This window comes from Polypterus senegalus, chromosome 10 (assembly GCF_016835505.1).
Source record: "Polypterus senegalus isolate Bchr_013 chromosome 10, ASM1683550v1, whole genome shotgun sequence".
NCBI classification, from domain to species: Eukaryota; Metazoa; Chordata; class Cladistia; order Polypteriformes; family Polypteridae; genus Polypterus; species Polypterus senegalus.
This window is the reverse complement of record NC_053163.1, coordinates 113228688-113255604: the sequence shown is the minus strand read 5'-3', so window position 1 is coordinate 113255604 and position 26917 is coordinate 113228688. Positions and strand designations below refer to the sequence as shown.

At 43.4% G+C, this 26917-nt stretch overlaps 1 protein-coding gene across 1 annotated transcript in view; it reads right to left on the bottom strand.

Moving 5' to 3' along the window:
• Window positions 1–3352: 3352 nt before the first annotated feature.
• ar (androgen receptor) overlaps window positions 3353–26917 on the bottom strand; it is a 108621-nt gene continuing 85056 nt past the window's right edge. Inside the window, exons 4-8 of the mRNA XM_039766353.1 lie at window positions 21078–21365; window positions 16423–16567; window positions 14950–15080; window positions 12611–12768; window positions 3353–5579 (exon numbers count right to left, since the gene is read on the bottom strand). Coding sequence (XP_039622287.1) covers window positions 5418–5579; window positions 12611–12768; window positions 14950–15080; window positions 16423–16567; window positions 21078–21365 — 884 coding nt within the window. The 3' untranslated portion in view covers window positions 3353–5417. The remainder of the gene's footprint in view (window positions 5580–12610; window positions 12769–14949; window positions 15081–16422; window positions 16568–21077; window positions 21366–26917) is intronic.

Sequence of the window (26917 nt, the reverse complement as noted above, 5' to 3'; positions counted from 1 at the left end):
TAACGTCAAGTGTGGCTACTGGAGTTGCCACTCACGTCCCGTTAAGTTTCATTGTCTCACGCCCTTATGCCTATTTCGTGCCCGATAGTACTTGCTGTAAATGGTGCTATATCAACGGACCTGAGCGGACCTGCTCAAAGAGGCCGGTTGGCTCTCGGCTCCTGCCGACTCAGCCCTCCTTACATTAAGGGCCATGTTGCTTCTGACGGCCAGCTTAGGTTTTCAAGGACACTTGATGAAAGTAAGATGGCATCTCAATCCAGGAAAATCCACGCAGGTGGCTCTTTATTGCTATTGTTATGTTTCCGTGGCCTTGGGCACAGTTGTGGTTGCCATCTTCCATGTTTTGCCTCATTAGGCACCAGGCAACATGGGCCTTGACTCGTGTGCAAGAATCCATCTGAAGATTTTCCATAAAGGTCTGGGTGTCCATCTTATCAAAAACTCGTGTGGTGTGGATGTCATGTTAGACAGCCTGGCAGCTCACCCTTATGTTTCTGATTTTGCTTTATAACACAGACAACAGAAATGTGTGCCACTCAAGCTCACCCAGGAGGTCCCACTTATTCAGCTCTCTTGTGTCACAAGAAACACCCCAAAGGCAGTCAGAGAAGCCACAGACAGATGTGGTGTTGTCTTCTGCATCTCACCATGGTTTTATCAGCTCAGGCCACATCCTGTATGCAGATGCCTGGCCATCTTCTTCTGCTTCCTGTCAGGTAGGCCTTCATGCACACCACTGCCACCTCCCCTGGACACTGCCATGCAGAAAGAGACAAGAGTGTCAGGCAGAGATGAGCAAGAGAAACGCCTCTGCAGGGACAAGGTGCCGAGCAAGACAAGTGGTCAGCCACCTGCTCAAGGAAGGGAGGTGCCCCCCACTGCCGAAGGTCAAGGCACCAAGTAAGATCTGGGACCAACAGCTTTATGAAGTAAGGGATGTGCCCCCAATGTTAGAGGGTGAAGCACTTTAAGCAGGTTACGTGGACATGGACCATCTCAACTAAGGGAGGTGTACTGGGTCACAGTGCCGGGCAGGACATGTCATCTGAAGCAAGAGAGCCCCTGATGACATGACAAGCTTCCAGGTAAGTCCTGTGGCTATGAGATGTACCCCTCTCTGTCCACAAGGTCAATGTGACAGGCCCTCTACCTCCAGACACATGAATGGCACCCCAAGAGGAGGTTCCAGACAAGTTATGAGGGTAGCACTCTAACTCAATTAAGACAGGGACCTCCATCTCGGGACAGCCATGTGACTACAGACTGAGAAGTGCTCCCCGAGAGCCATCTCTAAAGTGCCAAGGCAGATACAGTCAGGTACATGCGTAAGTAAGGGAGGCAGGCATCCCTCACTCCATCCCAGAAGGCCATCAACACTCTGCACTAAGAAAAAGGGCCTCCGCACAGAGGGGCAAGGTGGCAGGCATTGTGAAATATGTTACTTTCTAAAGGGGCAAGAAATAACTTGAGAGAAGGTGCCAACTCATGTGGTCAGTAATTATCTGAAATAAGGGCAATGCTTCACAACTCCAGAAGGTGCCAGGCAAGATATGTGGCTACTGAACGTTTCAAGTGAGAAATGTTCCCCCCCGCATAACCTCTAGCCCCCCACCCCAAAGCGTCTCCAGGCCTGCTCACCATGCATCCATCCTTTTGCTGTCTTAAAGCAGTATATTACAAAAACAAAGAAGAATCCTCATTTTGAAAATGACCAGTTTCAAAAGAACGAGTTTTTCAGACTGATACAGCGCTTTACAACGTATAACAAAGTCTCATATAAAAAACAAATTAGCAGACACAGTATGAAACCGGGTACAGAGATTGTACAAAGCAGCAGCATGCTGTGCGGCGTCGGGCGAGAACATGCCTGCTTTCCAGACAGCGCTGCGGACCAAAGTCATGGGCTCCCATCGATTTCATCGGCACCAGGCACAACCCGACCTAATGCCATGTGTAGGGACACACCTTGGGCACACAGGCTGGGCTTGACCAGGGGCAGAGGGGTAAACACATGTCCCAAAGGCAGATGGGGCCAGTCAAGGGGGCATTTGCATGTCTTGGGGCTCAGTGTCGCCAGGATGTTTCACCCGTGTGCTAAGGAAACAGTGTGACCCTGAAGGCTTAAAGTGTTTTCGGGAGAGGATACGATGTGACACTTAAAGGCTGCAGGATGAGGACTGGGGAGATAAAAGGTGCAGCTGCCCTGAGCCTGTGCCCAACTCCTGAACTGGCACAGATGTTCCCAACAGCATGTGTCACACCAGCGTTCAAAAGGGGGCAGGTTTGAAGTTCCCTCGCATTCGAAGGGGTCACTGGGAGGGTGCACCCTTGTCTTTAACTGTCAGTATATCATGGGTCACAGGGCTCAGTCTTTAAGTGCACGACGAGGTCATCGTGAGGCCAGCAGGTAACAGGAGCCTGCATTCCATGAAAACATACGCTGGTCAAGAAGGGTCAGTATGTAACTAGGGAAGCCCCCAAATATGGACCTTCACTTGTACCTCACTGGTTACTACTGCAAATGTACTTGTGGTGTGATATTCGGGAAGGTCATAAGGAAGGTTCAAGTGTCATCTGTGGGTGTCCTTGTCCCTTCACTTTGTGGGCTCAGACTGTCACCAGGAAGGTCAGCTTGAACTTGAACAAATGTGCTAGAAAAGTTAAACTGACCTCTAGTGGCCACGGGAACAGCCAAACGGTCACTACAGTCATGTATACTCGTGTTCTGAGGGGGTGTCAATGTGTACTCAAGTGGTCACTACGCCTGTAAGCGCATGCAGTCTGTGGGCAGGGGCTGTCACCAGAAAAGTAAAATCGTTATAAAGGGTGGTCAGTATGAGCTTATGTAAGGAATGTTAAAACGGTCTGCTAGGAGGTGAGCAGGAGCGTGTCCCTTCATCCGGTGGGCCCAAATTAAAACTGTCCCAAAGTAGGCCACTGCACATCAAGGTGTTCATTAAATGCACATGAGCTTTTATGCTCGACCTGTCATCACAAAGGGTTAAACTAACCAAGAGGTTGGTGGGTAGCCGGCTGGTCAGTACGAGCATATGTAGCTGGCGTTCAGAGGTATAAACAGCCCAGCAATAGGTGAACATCTATCCAAATGGCCACTACGAGCGTGCATCTGGTGGGTCATTTAATTTTTCGTCAGGTGTCAGTAAATCTAATAATATATACTGTATATAATTATATATCTCTATAATTATATATCTCTATCTATCATTATGTAGTGCCATTCATTCTTTGTATCTGCCAATTTTTATATAGCACCATTCACTCCATCTTTATAAAGTCTATCTATCTATCTATCTATCTATCTATCTATCTATCTATCTATCTGTCGTTATGTGGTGCCTTTCACTCCGTTTCATTCTATTAATTATTTTATAGCCCCTTTCACACCATCATTATAAAGTGCCTCTATTCATCTGTCTTTTCTTGTGTGTTCTCTAAATGGTGTAGACACATTGAGGGGTCAGGGTGTCAAAAGCCGAGTGCCACTGTGCCCAAAGGAGTGCGATGGGCTTGACCCGAATGCCCAGATAGGTCTGCAGCGCTGTGAGGGTCCACTGTCATGTTTCTGAATGTTGAGCTCAATAAGAAAGCTGAAGAACAGAAGCCAAGCGCAGGTTCTGATACACAGCCTTTTTTTTTTGTTTAGTTTTTTTCTTGTCCTTGTTTTAACCAAACTTTTCCAAATACACAATGCTTTAACATGAAACAACAAGTTGAATGTTTTATTTGCAATATAAAAAATATTTAAATTAAAAAAATGCATCATTTATGCACCAAGAAGCGAAAGTCTGAAGAGCTGTAGTCAGGAAGTGCAGAGTGAGTCAGCAAAGAGGAACAAACTTTTGAGGGGAAAAAAAACTGAAAGAGGGAAAGCGAAGCAGCCGCCTGCGCCCGTGTGAGGCACGAGAGAGGATGAGCCTGTTATCTTTGGCTGACTCAAGAAAACAAAACGAAAGCTGACGGACTGGATCCCTCCATGGCTTTGAATCTAAGAGCCCAAACTATGCAGGACACATTCCACATGCTGATAAAAATGTGTCCGCTTGGAACAGAGTGTGGTAAGGCCTGGGATGTTTCCCAACTCCCAAATGCGGTTCTTAAACTCCATCTATTAGTGCACATCTTGTCAAACTCAAAGACTGCATATCCGTCCTTAAGTAGAGGCTTTCAGTCCAGTTCTGATTGCTCATTATTAATAATAAAGAGGGTATCGTATGTACAGGGCATGCATAGATATTCTCCAGAAAATCGCACTTCCTGGCAGCTCCAGAGTGTCGGCACAACAGAACGACATCAGAGACGGACACCTGTAACCATGGTGAGGCTCCTTTTAAACACAATGACAAAAGCTGTTGTGTCCGCCGCTGCTGATGTCTTAGTCCCCTCACCCCAGTCTCATCTTTCAGTTTATGCAGCGTGCGGCATGACGCCCTCTGCTGGAGTCAAATGAACCCACCTTCCCTCTCCTTCCCGCCGTCCTCTGATCTCCCACACTTCAGTCAGTCAGTATAGCCATTGGCACTATTTTAAACTGGGCTGGTGGGAATAAGGATATAACTTTATACACTTCCAAAGTCTAAAGTACCTCCACTAAGAAATGCCCAAGAGTAGGGGGACTGTGAATACGGTGCAGTCAACATTGGCCCTCAGAGCACCATAATGCCCCCTTCAGTTCTTGCAGCATCTTTTCACTGGGTGCAATAATGAGTATAAGTGGTGCCTGCCTTTATGTCTGCCACTCCACTTTATATGCTTCTGCCCACAATGGCAGCTCCTGGCCTGTCAGTATTGAGTGTGTGTACACCTCTTGGGTCTTGGGTGCTACTGTCTCCAACGACGCCACGCTGCTCACTTTTCTAGGTGTGGAGTGGCTTGGCATCATGTAGACTCTTTTAGAGTTTGGCAGGCCCCCACCAGGTGCTAGGGGCTGGCCAAATACCTTTAAGTACAAGCGTGCTACATAAATAATGGCTGCTGTTGTTAAAGTGTTCAGTATGAATACACATCCCAGGGATGCAACAGGGAATGTGAACGAGTCAAAATCATATCCTTAACGTCGGGATCAACAAAAGAGAGAGAAATGGAGGAGCAGGCCGGTCTGCTGCTGGAGAGGGTGCTATGGCCGCACAACAGAATGAAGCACAAAGGTGCTCTCTGTAAGGTGTAAACAGCCAACTCTGAAGAAAGAATTGGGCATTGCTGCAGAAGTAGCAGGGATTGTGGGTGGCGGCAGCCAGAGAAAAGCAGGAGATGACTTTCATCTGAGAAATGTACAGACAAAAAAGGCAATGAGAAGTGAGGCAGCTGGGCAGGAGAGACACATCCTTGTAGAGAGGCACAGTGAAGACCGCAAGAAGCTGGACAACATCACTAGGTGACAGATCTCTAGGACAATGTCAGTGTTTGTGGAACAGGAGCGGCTTGGCCATGCCGGCAAGGATCTTTGGCACCTGCACGGAGATTATTTCTGACATCATTTCAGGAAAGTTGACATTTGTGGACTGCATCTTGGCTTGGGTCAACAGGTTGAATGTAAACTGATGGAGTCGCCTCACAATCTTAAAAACAAGAGCAGAAAAGAAAGCAAAACATTGTCAGTGTCTCTGGTGAGAAGGAAACATGCACATGAACTGTCCTGGGGTCTGGTGACCCCTTCTCACGGCCTCTATGAACCTTTGGCACTCAAACACTGTAAAAGGGGACACTCGGAAATGTGGCTTATTGACCTAAGATGGAGTGTGAACCGAGTGGTCTGTTGAACTGACTCATTTGAAAATGAACAGAGTACCAAATGGTCTTGATCGCGTTATTCAAAGGACCACACAGAGTCATTTGATAGGCTCAGGGACAGGACCAAGCTCTGACACCATTCAGGCCTTGATTCAGGGGTGGGGAGGAAGGGGAAGTGACTTGACTTGTCATCTGTTGGCCTTGGGGACATGTTAATGGGACAGATTGAGAGTACACTGCCTTGATAATGAGGTGACATGGCTCAGGGAGACACTGGGAGTCAGGTATTGAAACTTGAGAAGAAGTGGCTTAGCTCGAGAACACACTGAACTCTGTTTGTGAACTCAGAAATGGTGAGACTCTCTAGGACTCTCTCTTATTAAAGAAGGCGAGAAGTGACTGGCTTAAGGTCACACAGGGAATCGGAGTTGGAAGAGGTGGTGGCTAACTTAGGAACAAAACAGAGAGACACACTGCAATGACAGGAACAGGTTTGTAGGTTTATATCCGGTGTCATGATTACCTGAACAATCTCAGAACACATCTTTCCTAACTTAACAGCAACAAATTACATACAGGGTGGTCTAGATCTAATTGGGCAGATCTAGATTGTCTGGATGACTTTGATTTATGCGGGGACAATTCCAGTTCGGCGCGAAGACGATTCTTCACACTACTCGATGGTCTGCGATTTTTCAGATGATTTTCTATGTAATAAACTTAGTAAGTTATAGCGTAATGAAAATTGCATAATTAGATCTGGACCACACTATACTAAACCTGGAGATACACTATACTACTGGCTCTTCAATAATGGCATCAGACGGAGGAAGGACCTATAAAAGCCCCTGCATGGTGACTTCACTTGCCAACTTGCTGGAGTCAGACTAGGAGATGAACCGCCTTGATTCAAGGATATACAAGAAGTCAGTTATTCACCTGGAATGAGATGACGTGACTCAGATACAGACCTGGGGCCTCATGTATAAACGGTGCGTACGCACAGAAATGTTGCGTAAGAACTTTTCCACGTTCAAATCGTGATGTATAAAACCTACACTTGGCGTAAAGCCACGCACTTTTCCACGGTACCTCATGCCTTGTCGTACGCAAGTTCTCCGCTTCCAGCGTCAAAGCAATGGTACTGTTCTTGTGTGAGTACTCATTATTTTCATGACTTATAAGTACAATCACCCCACTGTAAACTTGCACTACAGTTATAATATCTCACAACCTGAGCCACTTTATAAAGCGCGTATTTACATATGATGACGATATCATTTTTAAGGTGAAATGCAGCAAAATATGTTTGTTAAATTATACAGATAAAACTTTAACTTCATTTAAATAATCTATATTCTTCACTGGGAGTGTCTTTAAGGATAGAATAATTAAACATGTACTACGAAGATATTTCAATGTTCTTTAAACGTTTTGAAGAATCGGCGCTAAGCTTACAGATGGCTTAACGTCTATTACAGAGCTGATTGTATGGCGATCGGTTAACTTGGGGAAAAAAAAGCACTGACTGCAGTGACGGCTACGCCAATATATATTGAATATAAATCAGAAAGAGAAAATAACAACACAGCTAAAAATGCAGCGACGAATTTCGGCAAAAGTTAAATGCTTGTGTCATGAGCACGAGGCGGCTAGTGTCTGCAACATACGTGGCCATCCACCGTGCATGACATTGGCGGGCGAAGGAGCCACCGATTCTTCCTCTGCCCAGTGTCACCACAAGCCTAGAGCCGCCCTGAGTACTGCTGCAATAAATTATTTCATCGAAGTGAAACACATGTTTAATAACGTGCTTTAACTCCTATCATCATGAAAATGATATCACGTATACATCTCAGTATTTTAGTTATTCAGAGAGCTGTAATATCACGAATGTAATGGATTCTGTGTCCAGTTGGAGGAAGAGAGCGGTTTAAGAAGCAAGTAGTGATTCACACACATAGAGCACATAGAAGATCAAATACAAAACAAAGCATTTAACGTGCTACTTTAATTACGATGTGATTTGAGAAACTGGTTAATTAAACGATTTTAAGATGAAGTTTATGATGTTCTACTAAATGACAAAATAAACTACATGATTAAAGTGGAAATTTCGAGATTGAAGTTGACATTTCACGCTTTTTCCCCACTGTGTGCCTTTTTTCTCTGTACCCTAATAAACTTTCATATGACACTCAGACAGTGGGCTTACAACTCGGCTTTTCACGGCGACTTTGATATGTGACTTCTTTTTTATTTCCGGCACTGTGCGATTTTGTGGATGTGAGCTTTCATGTTTCTCCAACACGCTATGTCACTCGATCAACTTCATTTTGTTGATTATACCACGGTTTATTTGAACAAATAGTATGTTTTTCCTTTGCCTCCACTTGGTATTCGCTGAAATTCTTATGTTTCTCCCTGTGCTTTTCCTATTGTCTTTTCACAGAAGGCTGCACTTAAGGGCGATTTATATTGATTTGCATATTCAAATAGGCGTAATTCTGGGAGGATTTGGGGCGTTACATAAAGCGCGTGCACGAGCGTTAGTTTTCACGCTGATCGGGATTTATGTAGCGGAAGAACGTGGAAGTTGGAGTACGCACAGATTCCTGTATCTGGATTTTTCTGTGCGTAAGCACATTTCGGCTTTTGTGCTTACGCCATATTATAGTGCGAGTTCTACGCACGGCGTTATACATGAGGCCCCTGGAGTGTGCTGTGGCCTTGGGGACCTGATATGGAGGCATGCTGGGAGCTCTGTTTAACTGCGAAGAGAAGTGACTTGGCTACGGGACATACCATGAGTCTTGATGAATTGGGGGGACATGGCCTAAGGACAGAGTGGCAGTTTTCATTTGAAGGAAATGTCTGGATTGTGGAGGAACTACACTGGAGCCTAACATTGACATTGTTTAGGAACACACTGATAGTTAGTTGCCGACATGTGAGGTGAGGTGACATAAGGACTTGCTGGTAGAAAGCTAATAAAATGACAGGGACATAATGGGAATCTTAATGAACAAAGAGGACAAGGCTGTGGGTCTTACTGAACTGAAATGTGACACATCTTGGTTCAGGGACACAATGGGAGCTGCTTGTTGACCTGGAGGGAGGACTTGCTTAGGGTACAGATTGGGAGATGTGTTTAACTAGGAGAGGGAATGACAAGGCTCTGTGTCATACTGAGTGTAAGTCTTTGAACAAAGACTTGAAGTGACATGTCTAAGGGACACATTAGGAGTCCATTATTGAACTATGAAGGGAGCAGTCTTTGAGCAGAGACATTTTGGAGACTAGAGTTGGGTGACTTGGACACACCGGTAGTTTGTGATGTGATAGGCTTTGAGTTGTACTCAACTAGGAGGTGAGGTGACTTGGCCCAATGACATACTGACAGCCAGTTACCGAACCAGGAGACAAATCCATTCAATAGACTGTCCCTTGAACTGTGAAGTGAGATAACATGGCGTTGTGATATAACAGGTGTCTTGATGAACTATGACAACTCTTTTAACGTTATATCGGGAATGACTGTTGGCAGTTTACAGTTAATTCAAAATGCTATTGCAAGAATCATGACTGGAGCTGAAAATATGACGACATAACCCCTGTCTTTAAGTTGTAGCATTGGCATCCAGTTAAACTTAAGGCTGATTTTAAAATCCTTCTTCTTACATATAAATCTTCATATGGCCAAGGCCCAATTACTGATGACAATTTATCATTACATACAAACTGTAGCATGCATTACGATCATAAGATGTAAGTCTAAAGATTCCAAGGATTAATAAAACAATGGGAAGTTGAGCTTTTAGTTATAGAACATCAAAGCTGCAGAATGATCTGCCTGCTTATATAAGGGATTCCCCCTTCTGCCTCAGCGTTTAAATCCAGGCTGAAGACTCCCCACCTTAGTCTAGCATACTCCGATTACAGCTGCTGATCAGCTGTTCTTATCACGTCTGTATTATTAGTCATCTTGGTTAGTCATCTGTACAAAAACCTACAGTAAACATGACAGTAATTATAAAATGCTCCAGACTCGTCTCTGTTCTGTTTCTCTTCTCGCTATACTGCTGTGGCACTTGGTCGTTCTCCTGCCCATGGACAAGACACCAGAGACACCTGGGGCCTTGGAATCAAAGGATATAAAGATTACATTATATATTTGATGGCCCAGCACAGACTCTACTGTAGAATGCCCATAATGGGGTGAGCGTCCAGTTGGCCAAGGTCTGCGGGACTGTGACTTTGTCTGTTTTAACCATCCATGGAGGTTGCTGGCCAGAGTTTTTCCTTTTCCTTTCCGCTGCTGTAAACAAACCATAGCTCAACTGTAGCATTAATTAATTTATATTATCAGGATCGGTTTATGTTAAATCATTTTGAAATTGCTCAGTTGTACCGTATGTTTAGCTTAAGATGTATTTTTGAGTGTATACATTATGCATATTTATAATTGTAATTTGTATTTTAGCTGTAAACTTGCTAAAACTAAATATAGAAATAAATTAATTTGAACTGCTGAACAGTTTTGGTTTAAGGGCACACTGGGAGTCACATATTGAACCTTCAAAACGGGTGGCTCAGCTCGAGGACATTCTGGACTCAGTCTTTGAACTGTAATACAGCTGCATGAGGTCAGGGACACACTGGGTATGATGCCAGTTCTATCTTGGAGGTGAGGTGGCTTGGTTGTCTGGGGATTAGGTGCCAAATATGGAGAGGAGCCACCTTGGCTCATAGTCCTGCAGAAAGTCTTGGTGAACTGGGATGACTGAGCTGAAGAGAAAACAGGGGTTACTTATTGGCAAAGTAACTTAGCTCTGTGATGTACTGGAGTCAATCTTTGAACTGTAAGACAGTTGCCTGGGCTCAGGGACCCACTGGGTGTGATGCTAGTGTTCTATCTATCTATCTATTGGTATATAGTGCATTTCATTATCTATCTATTGGTATATAGTGCCTTTCATTATCTATCTATCTATTGGTATATAGTGCATTTCATTATCTATCTATCGGTATATAGTGTCTTTCCCTGTCTATCTATCTATCTACAGTATCTATCTATCATTGTATAGTGCCTTTCAGTATCGATCGTTATATAGTGCCTTTCATTATCTATCTATCTATCTATCTATGAAGTGAGGTGCTTTGGTTGTCTGCTAGTTAGGTACTACATTTGGAGAGGAGCCACCATGGTGACTCTACAAAGTTGTGGTGAATTAGGATAACAGCCGAAGAGAGTCACTTACTGACTTATGGGAAAAGTGTCATTGCTCAGTGACACACTAGAGTCTTTGTTTAACACAATGATGAGGTGATTTGACTGGCAGACTGGAGTCCAGCTTTCAACTGTAATACACTTGCCTGGGATCAGGGACCCACTGGGTGTGATGCTAGTGTTCGTTCTATCTATCTATCTATCTATCTATCTATCTATCTATCTATCTATCTATCTATCTATCTATCTATCTATCTATCTATCTATCTGTCGGGGTGCTTTGTTTGTCATGAAGTTAGGAACTGAATTTGGAGAGGAGCCATCTTGGCTCTTGGTCATGCTGAGAGTCTTATTGAACTGGGACAAGCGAGCTGAAGAGAAAACTGAGGTCACTTATTGACTTGAGGGTAAAGTGTCATAGCTCAGTGACATACTGGAGTCTTTGTTTAACTCAGTGTTGAGGTGACTTGACTGACTGACATACTGGGAGTGATTAGTTAAAGAACAGGTGATGTGAAATGGCTTAAAGGACACAGTGGGAGTCAGATGTTGAACAAGATGGGGAGGTGGCATAGCTCAGGGTCAAACTTGAGTCAGTCTTTGAACTACGAGGTGAGGTGAGGCGACCTGGCTCAAGAATACAACTAAATGATTAGATGTGCGTGCGTCTACTTCTGTTTCTCACACTTTAATCTTCCAGCTCCCAAAGTTCCCCTGACTTCATGTAGCAGCAGCTCGCTCTGAGAAAACTCTCTTCTTTCTCCAGGTAAACAGCTTGGCTCAGCTGCGGCTTTCCTCACATTCTGTACATGTTGTGATCTGAGGTTTCATTTATTTGTTTGTCTTAATTTAAACTTGTAAGAAAATTTGCAAACATTTTATGCCTTTGTTGAGCCGACCGACAGGTGTTGTGAAAGTGACTACTTAATTACTTAATTTGCTTTAGTGCTTTGAAGAAAAACATACATAATATCATGTGTCAGCCGGCAGCAGGAGGAGGAAGAGGAGGAGGAGGGCCATTCTAGGGTGTGGCCACCTCTCCTAATAGTTGTGCTGAAAGACAGCAAGCCTTTAATTATTGAGAGCCTCCTCTTGGGTAGTAAGAGAAATAAGACAGAGCTGTCTTGATCTAGGTCAACAATATCGAAGTAAACACTCATTTAGTGCCATGCGGTAATGTTGCTGAGTCAAAATTCCAGCAACGCCAGGGGAGAGGACATCATTGAATTACTTATTTCATTATAAATCAGCGTGAACTGACTTAGCAGAACCTTTTTTTAATGACTGCCGGCTCACGAAAAGTGGAAAGCAGATTTAGCAGAGAGATTAACTGGGAGATGGCCACCTGTTAAGAAGCCTTTATGCCATCCTAGTGCTGTTACCTTAGAAGGAGTGCATTATCTACCGTACCTTGCAGAACACATTCAATTCCCTCTAAATGGGGCTTCTGAAGAAGACAGAAGTATGAATAGCTGTCAATAGCAAGTGTGACCACTGCCAGGCTCCACATCTGGAGGGCACTTATGGGAGATGGACAGGGGTCCTGACTGCACTGTGGAGTAGGGCTTGCACTGTAAGTGGATGTGAACAAGAGAGCTTTTGGTTGGAATTGAGATAAAATATCCTCACCGGCTGAAGTGAATCCAGGAGATGGGTGAGCTGATAGAACCTCTGAGAACAATACACAGGGCTCCTCCGCCCATAGGAGATGAGGCGGTCCAGTTCCTGGATGTAGTTCACTCGCAGCTCATCAAAGTAGGTTTGACTCTTCAGGCCTTCTACTGGAACTAGAGAGGAAAAAAGAGCCTACAATAAGCAGCAGAAAATCAACCATCTAACACACTAGGGGCATCACATGCTAATGGCGCTGTACCTCTTTCCCTGGCTGCTGCTTCTATGCTATCCTTCCTACTACGTTATTGGAGAACACAGTCATAGTGCTTTTGAAAAATGCAAATGTTTGTATAAAGGGTCTAGTGATACGCTCAATTTTTTCCTTAATATAACAAGCTAGTGTGCTAAAAAGTGACATTATGAACCTGGGTGCTGGGATAACAGTGATGTACCAGCTAAGTAGAAACCTCTCCTCTGTAAGCTCTGCTGTAGTCTTTATCACCACAGGTAACCTACTCGCTGGGCCACCTACACAATGGCAGAGGGCACCATTGACAAAAGACAAGAGTCTGCTAGCTCAACCCCTGACATGCTTTTTGTTTAGCACGTTTCAGGCACAATTATGGCACAACAACAGGACGGGTCTCTTTGAGCCGGTATGTATACAGTTATATATTGCCGAGGTGGTGCGGGGGCTCACTTTCACAGCTCTGAATGGAAAAGCTTGTAGGATAAGCCCAAGAGACCCACTTTTGAAAAATGTGCTCATGTTGGCCACCCCCTCAACCTGAAGGCGATCCAATTCAAACGCCATTGGTTAAGGCTTTGTGCAGCTTGACACCTCAGAGTGAAGCCACCTGTCATACTGTCAGGTCCATAAGTATTTTGACAGTGACACAATCTTCATAATTTTGGTTCTGTACACTGCCACAATGGATTTGAAATAAAGCAGTCAAGATGTGATCGAAGTGTGGAATTTCAGCTTTAATTTAAGAGGTTTACAAAAACATCGTATGAGCCGTTTAGGAATGATGGACGTTTTATATATGGTCCCCCTATTTTTAGGGGCTCAACTGTTTGCCTGTCCAGCTGTTCCAAAGCCAGGTGTGAGCAGGTCCCTCATTATTCCATTAACTGTAAAGCAGGTAAAAGTTCTGGAATGGATTCCAAGTGCAGAATTTGCATTTAGAAGTTGTCACTGTGAACTCTCAATATGAGGTCCAAAGACCTGTCCATGAAAGTAAAAAACAGTCCATCACTAAGGTAAGAAAACAAAGGAAACCCTTTATAGAGACAGCAGAAACACCAGGAGAGGTCAAATCAACCATTTGGTACATTCTTAAAAAGAAGGAATGCACTGGTGAGCTCAATTGAAAACCACAGAAGACAACCATAAAGGAGAGAGCAGAGAAGACATCAGTTTTAAAAGTAAGCAAAGTGTCTTGTGTAGTTTTTAAAAAGATGGACTGGACAGTGTGTTTAGTTATCATATATTTTATTAGTATTTTTAAGAATTCCATTTTTATCATTGTTTTCATTGAGCTATTTATTAAAGAGAAATGATTGCTCTACATTTTTGTTTGTAAAACTGTGGTTGGAAATAAAAAGCAATGTGCAATTTTGCACCTACAGTAGATCATGTTTTTATGTGTCTTTATTGCTCATCCTCAGTACATGAGTATCGATGCTCCAGGTTCAAGGGGGTATGTGAGCTGCAGCCAACGTGGATTTCACACTGGACTTTACATCTCAATTTCAGCAGCTCAAATTTTCTCTAAAATCACTCTGTGAATCTGGGAATGGGAGGTACTGTATTTCCCTACCCGTCATCACTTTCCTGTAGCGTAGCAGGCAGGATCTGCAGACTATAAAATACACTTGTACCACACATGAGAGAGAGAGAGAGGTTAGGAGCACACGCTGATACAGCGCATTGCCGCACCCACCACACGACAAACCAACTCAGGATTCGAGTGCAGCCATGCAACGGGTGACACCTCAGCACCATACTAGTTCAGATGGAGTGGGGCAGTGTGTACCGCACATGCACAGGATGAAAATAGCAGACACCAGTCTATGCCAGCAAGGACAAAACAACTGCAAATAGCCCCCCACAATCTGCACCACAAAGCAAAACTAGTGACTTTATGTGATGAGAAAACTAAGGGCCAAGCAGTCTTCTGATTACACCACAAGATATCTGCTCAACATAAGCTCTGAAACACTTAAACATTTTCCCCTTTCTTGATTTTAAGCGAGTGTAGCCATGGGCCTAGAGCTGTAGGAGACAACACCATATACAGTAGTAGGACTGCTGGTTCCTAGGAAAGACACACAGGGACGGAGATACTCACTGATGCTGAACAAAAGAAGGGCTTTCATGCACAGAAACTCCTCCTGTGTCACCTGAAGAGAAATGAACTCCTGAGCAAAACGCTGCATCCGGATGCAGTGGTCATACATGTTAGAGGTGTGCATCCTCGGCCTGGAAGAAAAACAGGAGGCGGAGAAAAGGCTGTTAGTTCATTTGGGGCGAACACATACAGTGGCTGCTCTCTGGGAAACTCCATTCCTAAAATAACACAAGACAGCTTCCTCATTTAAGGGAATATCAAATACAGTATGACTACCAGTGTTAGGGGAAATACAGGTGACTTTAAGGAAATGGTTACTTAAACAATTATAGCAGACTCTGGAGCAAAGGTCCATACCTTGAGCTTAAAAGTCCCCTTTGCCAGGATCTTTAGACCTTGCTGAACTGTTAGGATTGAGGGTCAAGGCCAAAGCCAGCAGCAGCTCCATTGCAAAATTTGGAACAAGCAGATAATAAAAGTGGCCCCAATTGTGGCCTGATTGCAGAAGCCTCCTGGGATACCAGCTTCTCATTTTAGAAAATGGGGTGCCAGCAGCAGATGTGAGGCAGGGCACCATGAAGGTTAACCTATCCTCTGCTAAGATGGAGTCCTCCCACAGGGTGGCACACAGCATGTGCTGCTTTGCTGAACTGTGGAATGCATGTGCAGCTCCAGCAGCAGGATTGAGACATGCTGGATATGAACAAGCTAGATAAAGTTACAAGCATATAAAAAAACAAAATAAAAAGGTCCCATGGCAGCTTTTTTTAACTGATGATGTTTGGAAGTGTTAACTTCAAGCTTCTGGCAACATTCAAGTCATGAAACGCTGGTCTTTTTGGACTCCCTCAGGTCTGATTTCAAAAAGAATTTAAGAAAATCTGTCTGTCAAAACTGAATCTGAGTCTGTTCCTCCTGTTGAATCAGACTGGATGAAGACATGGGCCAAGTACATCTGCTTTTAATGTTCCTATCTAGCGGTTCTGCTTTACATTTCTATGTGAGGAATCTTTTCTGCCCTTCTCCTAAGTAGAACGGCTGCCTACATGTTAATTTAGAAAGATTTGAGAAGTATGGACTGTGACAGTTTGAGCAGAATAAAAAACAAGTTAGCCTCCCCCTGCAGAGTTGAGGCGAGTCAACTTTGACAACCAGGGGCTTCACATCCAGATGTCTCAGGCACCATCACAATTCACAATGGCAGCAGAAAGAGGACCCCATGGGGCCATCAGCAGGGCACTGACAACTGAGAGGAAATGCGGCATAAAAAGGATAACCCAGGATTTGGTGACATTGGCCATGTTTTATATCTGATACCACAAATATATGAAGAAAGTGGCTTTTTGTCTCAATAATGTAAAGCAGAATTAAGCAAGTATCCAAGGAAATATTCTCAAAAAATTCCCAGGAGATTTTTAAGTGTGAAATTTAGAAGCCAGCTCCTAGGATTTGCAGTGCAGGGGATGTACTTACTCGTTGAAGACAAGGTCTGGAGCAAAATACAACATTTTGGCATTGACATTCCTGTATGACCGCCATCCCATGGCAAACACCATGATGCCCATCCATGAATATTGAATAATTGTCATTTGATCATCGACATGCAAATTCCGAAATCCTGAAATAAAACACAGAGAGTTCATCACATGACTTTGGACTCTCTGTAGAATGGAGAGGATTACATTTTCATACATAAGATGTTGTGTTGAACTACACATGACATTCAATAAATTATCAGGGCATCATGCTGAAGTCAACGCTGCATACAACTACTGTGTGTGATGATGAAAATGTACAGAAGGATCAATAAACCAATCAAAAGAACAGAAGGCTAAGGAGAGCAGGCCTATTCAGGACCACCAAATCAATCACCGGGCATACGCAGACACATACCCACAATAGGCCAGTCAAAAGCCACCAAACGGCCTGACAGCACATATCCTTAGACTGTGGATGGAAACCTGAAGCCTCCATGTCCATGAAGAATGCATGTACTGAGCTGGTGTTTAGGAGCTATGAGGTCACAACCCTACTGTGGAGTCTAATAATTATCATAAAATAAATAATTAGAACTGAAGTAGATGAACGTACAGTCCTGTGTTTACAGTCCGCAGAACTGGCCAAAACAGTCAAGTATAAGACATGATGGTGACTTCAACTAATATTAGGCTAAACTGCACTTTTTCCTCAATTAGATAAACAGTAAAATTAAATATGAGCTAAATTAGATGCTACATCTGTGTGAATGTTTATCGTGCAGATTGGAACAGCAGATTAGAGCAATGAACATCAGAACGTTAGAAAAACACTTGACAAGAACAGGCCACTCTGCTCCACAAAGCTTGTCAGTCCTGTCCACCTAACAGCAAGTTGAGTTTTGAAGGCCTCTAGAGCCTTACTGACCGCCATACTACTTGGTAGCACGTGTCCAAGTTCTTTGTGTGAAGAAAAACCTCCAAACATTTTGGCAAACATGTACTCTTAAGAACTGTGTCCCTGTGCTCTTGATGAACTTGTTTTAAAGTAAAAGTCTTAATTCACTGTACTATTTCTCTTCATAATTTAAACATTCAGTCATGTCACTTGTTAATCTTCTTTTGCTTAAACCGTAACGGCTCAGCTCTTTTAATCGTTGTGCTCACAATTCATCCCCTGTAGCCTTGGAATGAGCCTAGCCGCTCTTCTCTGGACCTTTTCTAGCGCTGCTATGTCCTTTTTGTAGCCGGTAGACCAAAACTGCACCCAGTACTCCAGATGAGGCCTCACCAGTGCGTAATAAAGCTTGAGCAGAACCTCCTTATGCTTGTACTTCACACATCAAGTCGCTATATAACCTAACATTCTTAATGGCTTCTGAATACTGGCTGAATGTTGATAGTGTCGAGTCCACCTAAATCCTTCTCATCTCCTTTTCAAATTTCAGAACTTCCTTTTTGTATCCAAGACTTAACTAATGAACTACACAGGTTCCTCAATTACATGGTATAATATCATGAAACAACCGTAATCCAATTCAGGATCATAGAGGACAGCATCGGGCACAAGGCAGGAACTAATCCTGGGTGAGGCGCTCGGCTGTTATCGATAAAATACTGAGGTGAATTATATTTAAGTCAAAGTTAAAAACTGCTGTGAATTTACCTAAACATTAAATTGTAGATTTTCTAGAATTTCAAACACCACCACACTAAGCCCTAAAATGAATTAACCCCATCCTGAACTGAACATTACACTGAATTAGGAAAAATACTGATTGTCACCTCATTGTGGCAAACGTAGGTCTACTAAAAGAAATGGCTCCCTGAATCAGACAAAAGACTGAATTATATAGCGTGTTGAATTAAACATAACGCTGAATTAAACACTGAGCTAAATTGAGCAAAAATAATGATATATATACTTTAAGAAGCTAATCTAACTTACACAGTGTATTGGACAAAACAAAATAAATGAAGCACTGCGCTAAATTAGACACAATGATGTATTCCCCCCCGGCACTGAATCAGACACAAACCTACAGGAATAGCGACGTTGAATTATACACTGGGCTGAATCAAAGCTAAATTAAATGCTGTGCTTAATTAGACATAAAAGAAAATTAAACTTTACACTGAATTAGGCAAAGTATTGAATGACACAACACTGATCTGAATTAGACACAAAGTTAAATGAAGTGCGTTCCTGGATTAGGCCAAATACTGAATTATACACCGCGCTAAATTAGACACGAGGCCGAAGGAAGTTAAAGACAAGAAAGGCCGGCCTGAATTCAAATGAAACGTCGAGCTGGAAACAAATGTAACTGCACTGCCTGGTGCGGAACGAAATGGAAAGCCGACAAATTCAATTCAAATTTAAAGAGACCCCAATCAAGGCCAACAGTGAATATCTGACTTAACAGCCATATGAAATAAAGCACTTGTTAAGGTGCTGTTTTCAATTAAACTCTCCACCAACTTACGCAACGTACAGTATATACTAAATGTGAGGATCATGCTGAATAGGAAATAAACATGAGAGTGCAAATGAGAGGGTAACACGTAAGAGCATTGGATTCCAGGAATATTAAGGGAAAGCCAACCCGAGAGTCAAACACAAAATAAACGATTACATAATTATTAACGGCAGCCCTATGTCTTAAACATGGCGTGTTGGATGTGGGTTCGACTCCCAGGCCGTGCTGTTGGCTCTCACTGGTGTCCCGGTTGATGGATGATTCTAAATTAGCTTGGTGTGCTTGAGCGGGTCCTGCAGGGGACTGGCATCCCATTAACGGCTAGATCGCGCCTTGTGCCTACATTTCTCTTGAGCCGCAAATGGAAAAAGCAGGCCCAAAAAAATAACTACATTTAATGGACAATGCAGAATAAACCACAAAGCTCAATTAACAACTACCCTGAATTAAGCAAAAGTCAGCATTGATTTACTACATACAGAAAATACCGACAATGAATTACATACTCTGCTAAATTAGACACTTAGTCCACACTAAGTACATCAGTACATGAAGCACAAAAGTAAATTAAATACTCCTCCAAATTAAGCACAAAACCAAATTAGTCTTTCCACGGACACGACCCTGTAATAAAGTGTATTAAGCACAGCACGAGATTTCAAGTCTGATTTCACCACAAAAATAGGGCTATAAAATCCAGAGGTAGTTCAGCTAAACATTTGTAAGCATTGCTGCCTCACAGATCGAGCCCCCTGGGTTTGAAGCCTGCATCTGTGTGGAGTATACATATCCTCCCCATGTCTGGGTGGGTTTTCCTCCCACAGCCCCAAAGACGCATGTGTTAGGCTGATTGGCGTCTCTCTACACTAGCCCTGTGAGTGTGCATGTTGGTGTGTGCGCGTAAGCTGGCCTCTTGATAGACTTGTTCCCTTTCCTCAGCTGATTCTTGGCTCGAGTCCACCGCCGGACACCCGTGACCCTGAAATAGATTAAGTGGGAGTGTTACTGTAATGGTTAACCAACAGGCCAGACATCCTCCCTTTAAACTTCTCCAGCATTAGAGAGTGTGGAGAACGACTGAGTTTGTAGAGTCACAAAAATAGTTGGGGTGCCAACTGGGACACACTGATTAAAATTCATTTTAAATCAAAAACTTGTACTGACGTAAACAGGGGCACAGGGGCGCTGGAACACAAAGTATACATTTGATTTGCCTAACTGGGAGTCCTGCCCTGCTGTGAGTTTGGGACGAAGTAAGACGTCGCCATGTTTCAGACTGGAAGGAGCAGGATAGGGTATGGTCAGTTGGCTTCTCTGTACTGCAGGGGGAAGAGACAAGACAGTTAGCGACAGCGCTCCTTCTTGCCCTAGGGGGGTACTGGATACCTGATCAGAGCCAGCAAGGTGACCCTCAGATACGCGTGTTCTATTTGTCAAGAAAATTGCTTTAAATTCCCTTATTTTATTCACCTTACTAAAAAGATATGTGTCTGTGGGTCCGTCTGGCTGCTATATCACATTCCAACAGATTTTGCATCACAAATATTTGTAGTAATAAAATTCACTGCATTTGTCATTCCAAAAGATTGCACATCACAAACATTAACACTGCTTTTCCGAATCCCATATAAAATGGCATATAACAGGTACACATACACTGCATATGTCAATCCAACAGATAGAGCACTGCAACCATTTGTAGTAATGCATTTTATTACTATACATGCTTATGATGCGCCACCTGTTGAAATGACAAACGCAATGCATTTTACTATACCATGCATTACAAAATACATTCCAATAAATGGTGCATTACGCGGAGGTCCACGTTGATTACTTGAAAGGGGGGGAGCACAGGTAGGTCATTTATAACACCCATGGTCTACAAAACACTGGAACATTACCACACCCTATTGAAAATGAACACCCTTCTAGTAACATGAACACAGGAAATTTATAAATAAGAGCAAGCAATTTGGCATACTGAGCTCATATGATTAACTGACAGGGAAGTCATCCCAATGTTCTTCAGAAGCTGCCTGCTGCTGCACACTCCCTTTGTCAAGCTCTTCTTCTTGGTTTCCATCTAAATTTAAAGAGTCCCCCTTTATCAACACCTTTGAGAATTTAGAACACCTTGGGTCCAGTGAAACCTTAAAAGCTGGAGATTTACCTGGCAGGGCTTTGGCCCACTTGACCACCTTAACCAGCTGTCGCTCACCCAGTTCATTTAAGCTGGTCAGTAGACTTGTGGCTGAATCGGGCTCACTGTTGTCATGGCCAGCATTGACCACCTCTGGTTCGATCACCTCCAGGATGTTCAGGAATACAGGCTGGTTTTGGAATTTCTCCAGTCTTGCTATGCTGGCTTGTGGGTTCATGGGCAGCATCGATTCATTCTGATTCTGGCTGACAATTTCTTCGGGAGTTTTCAGCTGTCCAATCTTTTTCAACTTGCGTGCTGATTTAAAAAAACAAAAAGGGAGAGGGAAGAAAAGAAAATCAAATTAGTGCTTAATAAAGGACAGACGTTAAGATGAGCAGGCCAACACAAAGCAAACCACGGATCCATCCCTCTAAAGCCACCCTGCAGGATCTGATGTTCAGCTGGACCGGGATGGAACCTGGGGGATCAGCACTTAGAGGTTACCTGTAGCTCAATAAGATAATGTCAAAGACATGGTGAAGTGTAGAAAATAAAGTTGTCATTATATAAAAGAAAAGCAAACATTCAGAGTTCTGCCAAAACACACAAAACTCTTTTTATAGACGCAGCTCCCCCTGGCAGCGTGCCTTCGGAGATTGCATCACTGACATCCTCGCTCTTGTCAGTGCAGCTGGGCAGCCGGAGTGCCTCTGCCCTCTCCTTTGCAATGGTCATTCGGTTGCATCCCAATTATCCACAGGACACACAACAAAATGTGAGGCGGCTTTATTGTGCCTGCGCTACAAAGGGCTCGATCCCCTGCTAAGCTGCACGGTGCACCCGATACCTGGCAAATTATGTAAATGAGACATTTAATACAATTCTAAATATAGGAGTGAAGAAGCAAATAATACATTCAATTACTGAGGGTTACAGAGCTTAAGGTAACGCACAGCCATTTGCATCTTTCTTCACAGAAAAATATCAGTGAGCAAATGGAAAGCCACATTAAGGAATTTGTTCCACACTTTCCACTAAAAGCACACCTCACCGTGTCATTGAAAGAGTCAGCTCAAGAGTAACCCTGCATGTATAATTCAGAACTGACTAAATGCGATAATCCAGATGAGGCAAGAAAAATACATTTTGCTACAGAATTAGATCTTTGTTTCCGCCGAGATGGTGTATTACAGAAGGACTAGAATCCTGACCTTTGAAAAATAACACAGAGCGCACTGTTTGGTCAATTGGGAGCTGTAGAAAAGTTAAACCATTCTTCGGATGCAATCACAGCTCTGGGATGGCACGCATTTTCTAATACACACACACACACACGGCTCCCGTTGTCGGGAAAGTCTTTCAAGTTCATTGTGTCCACAGGCGGTGGTTTAACATTCTCTTTGGGTGTCAAATTGGCATCATTTAACTTAACTGGCCCCTGAGATGAACATATAAAATTGTCGACAAGCACTAGCTCCCCTTAGTAGATCTTTAACAAGCACATGCACTGCCACAGAGTCTCTGCAGATTGTACAGTATAAATGGCTGTGAGATCACCCTTCCAGTCCTACACCTGTACCTTGTGCTGCAGATCCACCGTAATATTCTGCCACATACAATCGCTCAAGAGATTTACACCGTCAGTGCTGTGGCTTTTCAATATTTGGTCCACAGGCTGCACCTGTCAGACCCACAAAGGCTTCCTTTTCCTTAAAACTATAGAAAATAAGGAGCTGTTTAGTTTCATAAGTGACCCGACTGGGCAGGCATCCTAAGACTCTTGGCTTATTTTAATACAATGCACAGTCATCAAGGTCTTGCTATAATCTCTCTTTGTTAATTACAAGGATTAACTGGCCCTCTATGAGTGATAGTGGGTGTGTGATGGACTGAGGTCGTTGTCCAGCCTCTGATAGGCTCTCACACTCCCACAGACCCTGGAATAGATGGAGTGGGTTGGAATTAACGCATTTGGGAACAACACTGAATAGCAGTTTAATAGATCCAGTGGCCAGTCCATAGGAATGTCCCCCATTTGCTAGGAAGTGTGAAATTATACGCAAACATCTTTACATATCAGCTTATTACATCTGTGGCTGCCACACTGTCCTAACTGCATAACAGACTCCTCAGTCCATATAGAAGAACCCGTATGGGGTCCCACTGATCCTCTTTTTGTTCTAGATATAACAATTTATTGTGAAAGATTCTCAGTTCTCTTCAGTTCATTCTTAAACCCACTTATTCCAAATTGGGGTCATTGGGTGTCAGAGCCAATGCTGGCAGCACAGGCCACAAGGCCGAAATCTGTCTTGGACAGGGCATCAGACCACTGCACATCATACTCACACACACATTCATGTCATTTATTCATTCATTCATTCTCAAAGCCCTTAATCCAATTCAGGCTTGCAGGGGGTCAGAGCCAATCCTGGCAACACAGTGCAAAAGGCCGGATTTAGCTCCAGAGATTGGGCCAGTAGATGCCATTCTCAGGGGATTTCTGCAAGTGGCTACCCAACATAGAAACACCTCACTATTGTGGATTAACATACAGCATAAAACAAAAGACTGCAGCTTGTAGAAAGCTGCCACTGAACCCACGGATTCCATATTAGTTCAATAAGTACAACAGGTTCAAAGACTAGTGCGGCAGGTACTGTACAGCACCTCAAAAAACAAGGCAGGTCATTTTCTAATATGTATCTCATAAGGCATTGAAATTTTTCAAAAGACCCATTTACTACATAATTATAACCCCAGGTAGTCCTACTGATCTAGCTGCTTGGACAAATCCCTAGTTGAACCCACAGATTCCAAAACTTCTCAAATGTTGTTAAGCAGATCCTTGCAACCCACTGGTAAGTAAAGAGTCCCTATTAGCTCATCAAGTTCAATCAACTCCACGAGTCATCTGATTCCTGTAACTCATAGTCCAGTATGGGGCCAAAATGGTGGTCAAATGTCCTGTTATGACAATATCTAGCTAGTAGATAAGGAATCTGTAACTGACCAAAAGGAATGCAAAATTGTATCAATACAATCCCTCATTTCTCAGAGTTCCATTGGGTAATGTAAGAGATCCAAAAGGTAGCTAAAGACAAGATCACTTAGCAAGTTTAACCTACCTGACAACTCAAACTTTAGCAAAAGTACACAGACAATTGAAGCTGTAACTCCAGATATTTCCACAGATTCCACTTTTCTTCCACAGATCCCAAGGTACAGTAACAGATCCGCTACTTAATTCTACTGTTTCCTGTAACTGATGACCTAATGCAGAAACAACCCTGTGATACAATTTTCAGGCAAACATTTACCCATAGTTACCCAACTTATTTTAAGAAGTCTATCACAAACTGTAGAGATTCCAAAATTAACACATCCCAGAGAGCCACTGGCTTGTGTTAGTGATCTGTTAGCTAGCTAAACTGTGGATCAATTTCCAGGTTGAATCAACCACATGATTTACATTATTCAAATCCCATTGACTATTATTAACTGTAACCCAAAGTCATTTCATGAATCTCCACCTGCAGTGACAGATTACCCAGTAAACCTGCTCAACTTCCAGAACTGATGTAAAGCCATCCTACTGTTCACTTCTCAGACACACTACAAACCCTAGCTAATAGCAGAGGTCTATAACTGAATCTACAAATTTCAAAATGAGTACATCAACCAGCCACCTAAACACAAGAGGATCCATTTACCAGGTTGAATCAACTCCACTATTAACCCAAATCCTACATAATGTCCACTGACTACAGTAATGGATCCCCTAGTTAACTCACTTAGTTTTTGTAACTGAACCCAAAGATTCCAAAACTTGATTAATGTGGTCCATGCAAGAGATTCACTGGAAACTGATTCCTTATCCAGTGCAATCATCTCTGCAAGTTCTCCACATCCTACAAGTATATCCTTTAACTCTTTCTACTGAACTACATAGATGTATCCAGAGCAGGAGATTATCAAATCAGCTGTGCTATACGCCATACGAGTGAAAAGGGAGGTATATGAGCCCACTTCCAAGATTTCATGTCACTTTCACAGTTAACACAATCCTCCTGCTAAACAATAGCTTCACTGATCCCTGACTTGTGTACTGAGATTTCACAGCCTGAATCACTAGGCCCCATTTCTTAACGTATCTTGGGTGAGATCTTCAAGTGCTGTTCAAGAATATGACATGGCTACTTAACACGGCTAGATGGGCCTCCATCCAGAGATGCCCTGCAATGCCTTTAGAATGCCAGCTCTATGTTGGCTATTCAGCAGTAGTTCAGCCTCCAGTACTGGCTGCATGAAGTTCTTGTGGTTTGCAGTAAAGTTAAACCGCTAGCAAATGCTCTTTCACCCATGTAAAGGACATAAGCAAAACCACATCCACACATTTGTGGTTTTAAAGAAGCCAAACAGACAGGGACTGATCCCGGATCTTAGCAGGCAGTCAATGTGAACCAGAAGTCTGAGCACATGCAGGCACTGACTGAAATGTGCTGCCTGTTTGATTGCAGGCAAACAGAGGAGATGTGAAGAGGGGTGCCATTACCTGTGCCAATTCTGAGAACAGTTACACTTTAACAAGAATTTGTGCTGAGGCCACAGAAGTTTCCCCTCGTTTTAAGTCTGTAGAGAAGGTGGTCAGGTTTAGGTTAACGGGTAAGTTGTGCTGGAGTTTTTTGCCAGAAGATAATTGGGAGTTTGGAAGAAGACGGACCCTGGCCATGCCTGGCTCTTCTTTGCCCTAGCCCACAACTCCATTTTAGGTGCTTAAGGAAACGGCAAAAAAGTGACATATCATAAACACAGTAGCAGAAGCTGTGATCTCTGGCAGCAGTTCCTGCCTCTCTGTGGTGTATTTCTTCTCACCAACCCGTTCCAGCACTCATGTTCACACAGTTCTAAGGCTTGTTATCTTTAACAGCTCTTCTGTTTTCTTCTAAGCTTTATTAATGAGGATCTACAAAGATCAAAGAAACCCACTCATAAAGAACTGGCACAAGCACCAAGATGCCTTTGACATTCTGCCCAACGAGTGCCCTGCTTCACTATCCAATCAGCTTTGCCGGAGGTGGGTCTCAGCTGAAAGGTGCGAGACACCTATTGAGCACTTCCAGTCGCCAGAGTGGAAACATGACAAGGCAGCCAGCTCCGCATGCCATGGAAGCCTGCCTTCCACCTGTATGAAACTGTCAGTTGGGTGGGTGGTGTGCGAGCAATACTAACTACTTTACAAGATGCATTAGTTTATGAATTTGACTATAGACACTCCTGGATCTGAAACAACAGCCAAATTTAGTGCTACAGGACAGACGGTTATCTCTTCGAACTCTTGCTGAGGGCTAAACTGGCACAGTATTGGTGCCTATATCCTCTGGTAAAATTAAATGTTTTGTTAAGTGTGCCGATTGGCACACAGACCTATGGCAACAGTGTTCCTCTTGTCAAGGCATGGTGATGGTATTCTTCTTAGGATGACTCTTGGGCATACCCCACTTACTCTATTAGCAAAAAGGATGTGCCTGTCTCAGTAGGCGCTTTTCTATCAGGAGAGTGTGACCATGCCCTTGCTGCCAGGTTAGCTGAAAGCGAGCAGACTGACCTGTGAACTTTGAAACAAAAGGTCGACCTTGAGTACTGCCTGCCAGTTGGCCAGCAATGTTGGCACAGAGACCTAAGTTGGTTTTTGCCTAATAACAAAGCAACATTAGGCACATGCAAAAACTGATTGATACAGCTCCCCGCTGAAAGACATTGTACTTATTTACTCATTCCAATGGCTTCATGGTCACACCCTGGTGGGTGGCATCAGCACCAAGTGCCACCTGGCTGCACCAATCTGTCAAAAGCCTGTTTGCCCT